The following is an 8,896-nucleotide window of genomic DNA, read 5'->3' on the forward strand; positions in this document are numbered from 1 at the left end:
GCCTACAGTACAGAAGTACAAATAAAAAAAAATAATGTCCGTTTTTTACACTGATTTGTCACCATATATTATTATACTTGCATCTTGAAATGCACATATTGTCCACTTTCTCTTCTACTTGGAATTCCCATAGACGGTTTAAAATGAAAGTGTTCTGTACAGAAATTGAATTGCAACAAGAAAACCATACAGTGAAATCGTGATGTCTGCATCAAAATCATAGCCCACTGCTATACATATATTATTTCATATAATGAAATTTTATAAGCTGGCAAAAATATCAAAACCAAATTGCAGTCAAATAGTTACAATTTACAAACTGCTAGCACTAGCTAGCTTATTGCTAGGATAGCTATCTACATAAGGAGCGAGCAATACTGTAGGTTAAGAGATCAAAACACGGGGGGGGGGGGCATTGGGATTTGTAGAGACAAAACACTGATATTTTTACATATATTTTTAAAGTCCAGCATAATTAACAGGTAGCTAATTTAGGATAATGGCGTTTGCTGAGATTTTGAGGTGATTTGACTCCATTTTCATGATTATTTTATCTGCGCCTAGGTTGCACTTTGACCTTGAGTGGGTTAGCCATTTCACAGGAGAGCTTAAGGACTTCACTGAGATCAACTGGATTATCATCTGATGCCACCCACTTGAACTCATGCAATAAGGTGCCGACCCAAAAGGTAACAGTGGCTAAACCCAGTGTCTTTCCAGGGCAGCTCCTACGGCCAGACCCGAATGGGGATAGCCTGAGGTCAGACCCCAACACCGAGAACTCCACATCAGCACTCTCCTTGGATACGAATCTCTCTGGATTGAACTTAAGTGGGTCCACCCAAAAATCTGGGTCCCTAGTGATGGCCCACATGTTAACCATGGCTGTTGTCCCAGCAGGCACGTGATATCCATCGACAGTAGTGTCTGTGATTGCTAAACGGGCCCACGATAGAAGTGGACCAGGGGGGTGTAGCCTGAGGACCTCCTTCACCACCGCCGGCAGGTAAACCATCGACTGAATGTCTGATTCCAGCAACGCCCATGATTTCCCAACGACTTGATCAAGTTCGGCCTGGACCCTTGATTGGATTTCAGGGTGAAGCACCATTCTCGCTAGTATCCACTCTATTAAAACCGCCACAGTATCGGTTCCTCTAAATATCATCTCCTATAGCATGATTAGAAAAAGGAAAAGCAATCAACTTTTAGTAATTAATCAAAGGGAACATTGGTACGTTTGGTTGTGCTAACAAGTCCTTGCAAAAGCTAAGAAATTTTATAGTATATTTGAGGAATCTAATCAACAAATTGATCCTCCAAATCATTATCAAGATTCCACCTTTGATTCTTTACTTCATGCAAGAGAAAACAATAGCATGCATATTAAAATGAAAGAATTGCTTGCTTACCCAAAGAATAGCAATCATATCGTTGTCCGAGAGTCTATCAGGTCCATTGAGAGAAAGTAAAACGTCGACAAAATCAGGGGTTCTTGATCCTGTTTTGAGTATATGTTCCTGAATGATTTTGTTCACGAACTTGTTCACTCTGGGGACAAGTTCCGAGCATCGAAGCCGGATATTTTGAAGGTCTAAACAAGCAAGCCATGGAAGATGATCGGACCAATTGAGATTTCCGAGTAGGTCGTAACCTTCTTCGACGAGTTGGCCGAGCTCTTCAGTTTCAGTATTTGACGATTCCAGTTGATATTTAGTGCCGAACACCGAGCACATCATGTTGTTAAGAGAAGCTTTCTTGAGCATATTGCGTATGGTGAACTCCCCACGACGACATGCAATTATAGACACCATTTGAGAAGCGATATCCAACCTCTGTGCCTCGGTGGAGCTAATTTGTTTAGGGCAGAACAGATGCGTAGCAGCGATTCTTCTCAGTGTTCGCCAGTAAACCCCATAAGGAGCGAAACCAATCGCTCTGTTGAACATTAAACTATAAGCAGACTCTTTCACTGGACGATCAGCGAAAACAGAACTGTTAAGGATCTCTTTGGCTACATCAGGGTTGCATGTAATGATAACCCGAGTATCACCCAAGCTAAACGCCATGAGCCGCCTAGCACGAAAACAGTTAGCTGCAGTTGAAAGCTTACGGTGAGCCAGGTTAACCATGAGATTCATGCTTCCAACAATTGGAAACCCTCGTGGTCCTGGAATGGTGTTTTTGGCTTTTGAGGCAGCTCGCTTGGTCAGCCAATTATACTTACCCCAAGCAGGGCCTCCAGGGTAAAACCAGAAGCACAAGGTCATGGCAAACGAAGCCATGCACAGAAAAAGAAGAAGCAAAATCGAATTTTGGGTGGAAAAAGATTTGCATTTGGATGCAAGAAACAAAAACCAGAAGCAATCAGAGTGTGTTTCCATGGAGAAGGAAAATTTTGTTTGATGTTTGTTTCTAATCAGTAATGGTTTCCGTTTTTGGGTTAAACCAAGAAATGGGATGTTTGGCTTATATAGAGATTTGAAGTATTATGAAATGCTTATACGTACATAAATAATTGATTTTTGAATATAATAAAAGAATTCGTTTTATTTCCCAAAATAATTTTATAAATCATTAAAAGAATTTAAAACTAATTTTTTTTATCATGTTATTTATTTATTTATTTATAATTAATTCATCTGAAAAGTAATTACGTATCGTTATAGTTGTACGTAGCATTCACATAAAAGTAACGGTTAAAGAGGGCGTTATATTATAAGCATTTATAACGGAAATAAACAAAATCAAAAGTTAAAATCAAGGTGCGCCGCCACTACCATAACGGAAATTAAGATTGGAGGAGTTCATGCCCACGCTAATTGAACAATATAGGCCAATAGGCCCATAGCCATTAACCAAGTTGCACTAATTTAAAAATTTTATAAAATACCAAATACCAATCATACCACTAATTCACTGCTCAATTTCTTTTTCTTCTTTTTTTTTTCTTTTATCATTTATTAGAATGGTCACGTGATTCAATTTTAAAAATTTTCAATTTATGTATTAACGTTTGAATTTGTTCTTATTTTAGTCATCCGTCGTTAAATTGATAATGGAAAATCTTTTTCTAACTGGTATAGTAACACATTTAGTCCTCAATACTTACATATTCTATCAATTTGATCCTAATTCTAAATAATTCAATAAATTTAACCATTCACATTTACGAATTCTGTCAATTTGATTCTCAAACTTCTTAATAAAAGCTTTCAGCTTTTAAAATAGAAGCATTAATATCTATAAATTTTGTAAAACCCAAAAAAGAACAAAATTCTCTCAACTAATAAGCCAGTTTCCGAGCCAATTCTTGATACCAATGAGTTTATTTTGAAACTTTATTTCTTTTTTTTCATTAATTTTTTTATGAATATAATATTTTATAACCTTTTGGTTGATAAAATTTGGCTAAATAAAATGGAAAAACGTTTGAAAAAATACTTTAGATTTACTCTTATTGTTAACATTATGATATTTCCTTCAAGGTACATAGAAATAGTACTCGGACTTAAAAATTAAATCCAAAGTTAAAAATATGGATTTGAAAAATCCAATTGTTCGATAAATAATTATATAAGAAAAAATTATGAACATTTAAATTTTCCATAAAAATGTGAAATAATTAATTGACTTTCCTTTTGTTACATTGATAATGATTTTTTTTATTTTATAAATTGATTAAGAGATTATTATGTTTTCTATTAATTTTTAATTATTTTTTTAATTTTTAAATACACAATAAGCAATACATATCATTAATAATATGATTTAGTGTCAAATTATTGACCAAATTAATTAAAAACTAAAATTATGCTAGTCAATATGAATTTTTTTTTACAAATATTAAAATATTTATATAATTTTATTATATATTACATTTTTAAAATTTATATTTTCTATTATTTTTAATGATGTTTAGTTAATTTCTAACACTAACTTGTTAAAAATATAAACAATTAATAGATGTGGAATGCCTCTATTTTAAAAGTTGAAAGCTTTGGTTAGGAAATTTGAGGATCAAAATGATAGGATTTGTAAATGTGAAGGGTTAAATTTATTAAATTATTTAAAATTAAGATCAAAATGATAGAATATATTTGTATTAAGGATTAAATATGTTATTGTGCCAGTTAGAAAAGTGCTTTCTATAATCAATTTAATAGCGGGTGACCAAAACAAGAATAAATTAAAAACATGAGTGTCAAATTAAAATATTTTACAATTAGGTGACAGGGACAACAACAAGCGCATAGTTGAATGAGTATAGGTATATTTAAATTTATTTTTATATAATAAAATAAGTTTTCAAATTCAAATCACGCAAGAAAAGCGATGAATTTGTGAAGAAAATCATATCTAATTCGTTTTCAGTTTGCTAAATCGTTAAAACAATTAGTAGTGGTATTTTCATTAGCATTTAATAGATGGAAGTTGATTCAATCTAGGCCGTTTATATATAAAAGTTTTCACTTATTATACATTAATTATAATTCGACTCTTTAGTTAAAAAATAGCAAATTACAATATCCTAATAAAGACTAATATAAAGTGAATTATTAGAGATTTACTCTTTAATAGTAATTTCAATACCATCTCGATCTGTTCTTCACAATCCAAAATATTCAATTCTTTATCCAAACCAATTCAATATTTAAACAAAGTTGTTTTAAATGGATTGATCTTCAAAGTTGAGCTTGCATATATCCAAAATGTTAATATTATTCAATGCCCAAAAAGTTTCAGGCTATCGTAAGGATAATAAAGATGACCACTTTCGATTGACATTTAGTCGATCACTTCAAAATTTTATTTTAATAAATATGATTCGTAATTATTGTAGAGTGGATGTGATTTCTTTCCGTGACTTAAAAGGATGAAAGGAAATTAACCGTTGAACTTCAAATCTTGTTGAATGAGAATATAAAACTTCAAAACAAAATCTTGGAGCTGAAAAAACATACGAATTGAAAAGACTTTTTACTGATTTAGGTGTTGTTTGGTAAATTAAAAACATATGTGTTGAAAAATTAAATATTGAATACAAGTTATAAAATTGTTTGATAAATTAGTTTGTTTAGTAAATATATTGTAATAGGCCCAATTTGCCCGGGCCCATAAAAAACCCAAAAATAACCAAAAATAATAAAATAATAAACCAAATTATTTATGGGTCCAACGTCCATTTACAAATTTTCGGACCTAAATTAAAATAAACCCAAACCTATTGATTTAGACCTAACCCAATTACATAGAACAGCCTAAAAATCGAAACCCCCAATTAAAACCTAACCCAATTACAAAACTGGCCCAAATGACTGAAACTTTGGTTTTAGAAGCCGAAACCCTAGCCATCTCCTCTCGCACCGCAACCAGCAGTTCGTACTGGTCTCCAGCACCACACGTGCTGTAATAACCCGAAATTCACAGGCACCGGAAAAGTGAGTTATAGGGCCTCCGTCTTAGTGAAATAAGTTCGAAAATAATTATTAAAAATATTTATGAGCCTAGTGGTGTGTCTAATTAGGATCTAATTAGGTGAATTTAGCTTAATTTAGAGTAAGTAATAAAAATGATTAAATTGAATAAAGGATAAAAGTTTAATTATAAAGCAATAGAAAATAAAAAGGATTAAAATGGCAGTTAAGTCATTGACTACAAATGAGGCGGCATATTGGTGAAATAAAATCAAAGATTTTTTTTAGGTTTTATATATTATAATGATTATTATTATGGTTTTATATTAAATTATTATAATTATTAATTAACATTATGGTTTTATATTAGATTATTATTATTAGCATTATTATTAAATAAATTAAATAGAAGACAATTGTATGGTAATAAAATATACATGTGTAAGAATTGTATTGGTACAATTGTAATTTAAATATTTAATTACTTATAATTTAAGTATAAAGATATTTTATAATTATTAATTGTATTAATTAAATCATGAGATTTTTATTTGATAAGCAAATTAGATAATGACATTTGTAATAATATAAATATGTACACTTGTTATATAATTATTAATTTATTTAATATTAAAGTAAAAGATATTTTAATATATGATATTAATATTATATTATGTTAATAAAATAATAAAGCATAAAAAGAATTAAGGAAACAAAGAAACAAAACAAAAGAAACAGAAACGAAGCAGGGAACAAAACGAAAACAGGGGAAGAAAAAGGGAAAGAAAATAAAAAGGGAAATTGAGATTTTAAAGCTTCAAGTTTAATTGGTAAGCTTAATTAAGTCCTTTTCTCTTAATTTTGATATTTTAGAAGCTTTAAAACAAGTTTTGATGAAATTAAGTTGATAATTCAAGAGTTTATATGTTTCCAAATATGGTTCATGTTGGATAAATTATGGAATTAGGGATTTAATTGAATGAATTCTAAGTTAGAATTGATTAAGGGATTAAATTGTAAACTAGGCTATAAGTTTTATGTTGAAGGGATTAAATTGAATAAATTTCGAAATTAGGGAAATATGCTGGAAATTTTATAGTTAAATATAAGTTTAGACAAAATTTGAATAGAAAAAGAGAGTGAATTGGATTAAGAAAATAATTAAGTTTAGTTAGGATTAAATTGGGAATAAGGTAGGAATTGTTTAGAAATTTAATTATTTATTATAATTAATGCTGTAAATAATAATATAAATTACTATTATTTTCGTAGCCAACAAAGAACCTGAAACGCCAGCATCGAAAGGAAAGGAGAAAGTCATTGAGGACTAAAACGGGAGAATTACGGTGTGTATTACTATAACTCAAATTTTAATTATTATTGATTGCTGAAATTTTAATTGTTATGTATGGTAAGTAAGACTTGAGGTAAGTATGTGATTATTTGAAAAGTGTATTGATTGAAAAATAAATAAATGGTGACAATTGTATGGTTTTGATGGTATACACTTGTGTGAAAATTAATTTGTATATGAATTAAGATAATAGATATTTGAATTGAATGAGTATTGAAAATTTTTGTGTAAATTAAATTGAAATTAGAAAAAGTAAAATAATATCCTATTAACTTGTCGGACTATATTTGATACAAATGGCATGCCATTGGATTTGTGATGTGATGAGGAGATTGTAGTTCGGCCGAGAAGATGTTTCTGTTATTATATACTTCGATTTATCCGAAGAGGCACTTAATGCCTTACTGGTGTGTTATGGAGGATTTAAAATATTTTGGGTGTGTTTGGGTTGGACATTCTGGTGTGTTTGGGTGGAAATCCGCGTATCTGTCATAGTCCGAGCTTTGTTAATAGGGTAAATAATTGAAATGAATTTTTGAAAATGAGATTATTTGTTTTAGCACTATTGAAAAGTACGAGAAAGAATGTATGAACTAAATTATGAATTGAGTTAGTATGAGAAAAATTAATTATGAATTTAAGATTTATGAAGTAAAATAATTATATATAAAAGTAGTTTAAATAATTATAAAATTTATGGTTGATGTTTGTAATTTATTAATGTTAAATAGTCTTGATTTATAGTAATACCACTGAGTATATCCATACTCAACGTACGGTTGTTTCCGTGTGCACGTTAGTAGAAGTCAAGTGTCCCGGCTCAGCATCCAGAACAATCCCGACTCCAACACAAACTTGGTGATGTATATTTTTCTTTTGGGTAAAGGTGGCATGTACATAGGTGTTGTTTAGTCACTTGAATATGTATATTACTTTGAGTAGTGAAGGATGAATTATAAGATTTAGATGGTTAAATGAAATGGTAAGGAAAGTACATGATATTTTGATACATGAACATTAAGTTGTTAAATGAATGAAGTTTATAATCAATTTTGAATGATGGTATGATAGTTATTAAGCTAAAATTATGTTAATGATATAAATATTAGTTATATGAATGTGAAACATTGGTGTTGGTGATTTTGGTTTGAATTTGCAGGAGGTTTAAGTAAAAATAAGCAGAAATGCTGCCGAAATTTTTTATAAAAAAAAAAAATTGGAATACTCGAACAAGTCTCGTTCTACTTTTAATACGTGTTTGAACTTCGAGAGTCCAAGATAGGGACTTAATTATTATATTATACTATGAAAGTTATATTAATTGTAAATTATTCGTAAGTTGTCTGATAAGTCCGGCAATACCTCATAACCTCATTCCGGCGACAGTTTGGGGTTAGGGGGTGTTACACATGCGCCACCAGTCCTTCACACGTGCCCCCACTCGTGCCTCTGTACGGCCATTCCTGCAGTAGAACACATGAGAAGAAACAGACTAACAGAATACACAGCAAATGACAGCAGGAAAATAGATTTTTTATTTTTTATTAATTCTATAAATTCGGCTATAAAAAGCCATCGTTTGTACTGTCAATCCTTACGCATACTAAATACAACAAAATCAAATTGAAAATTATTGAAAAGGTGATTCTCGATCTTATTATTTATGCATTGTTCTTCTTTGAGTTTGCATGTGGTTTGAATATAAGAAAATAGAAGAAGGGGAGTGTTTACCTTCGCGACTAGGCCATCGGAATCTTTATCTCCTTCGCCGAAATCGAAGTTTGAGATGAGATTTCTAGGGCTGAAATCGGCAATCCTTGAGCCAAGGCTCCAGATGAGGTGTGCGCATGTCGATATCCACCAATTGCAGTGGTGGCGATTGATCTGTTCGAGTTTTTGGGGTCAGCCGAATAGTGGTAATAGACTTTAGGTCTTCTTTTACTTTGATTTCTTTAGAAAAGGAAGGAAATGGAGTATATGTTTCATTTAGGGTTTTATTTTTATCTTTTAAAGTGTATGGAGCGACGTCGTTTTGAGCCAATCTCAATGGCTTTAAAACGGCACCGTCTGGGAGCCACAAACCCGATGACCCGACTCGTGCAAGGTTGAGATCCGCGCACTTGGT

General features: G+C 31.2%; 1 protein-coding gene across 1 annotated transcript; it reads right to left on the bottom strand.

The window, feature by feature from the left end:
* Positions 1–207: 207 nt before the first annotated feature.
* Positions 208–2,461, bottom strand: LOC107947155 (cytochrome P450 78A9). The gene is made up of 2 exons (XM_016881726.2): positions 1,413–2,461; positions 208–1,171 (listed from the first exon to the last, which is right to left on the bottom strand). Exons 1-2 carry the CDS (start codon positions 2,382–2,384, stop codon positions 551–553), a joined length of 1,593 nt encoding a protein of 530 aa, XP_016737215.2. The 5' UTR covers positions 2,385–2,461; the 3' UTR covers positions 208–550.
* Positions 2,462–8,896: the final 6,435 nt, after the last annotated feature.

The sequence above is a fragment of the Gossypium hirsutum genome, chromosome A12 (genome assembly GCF_007990345.1).
Source record: "Gossypium hirsutum isolate 1008001.06 chromosome A12, Gossypium_hirsutum_v2.1, whole genome shotgun sequence".
In the NCBI taxonomy this organism is placed as follows: domain Eukaryota; kingdom Viridiplantae; phylum Streptophyta; class Magnoliopsida; order Malvales; family Malvaceae; genus Gossypium; species Gossypium hirsutum.

Excerpts from the sequence above, each read along its gene's own strand:
- LOC107947155 (XM_016881726.2), bottom strand. The coding sequence starts at position 2,384 with ATGGAAACACACTCTGATTGCTTCTGGTTTTTGTTTCTTGCATCCAAA. Across the intron at positions 1,172-1,412 it reads ATATGATTGCTATTCTTTGG|GAGATGATATTTAGAGGAAC; the intron begins GTAAGCAAGCAA and ends ATCATGCTATAG.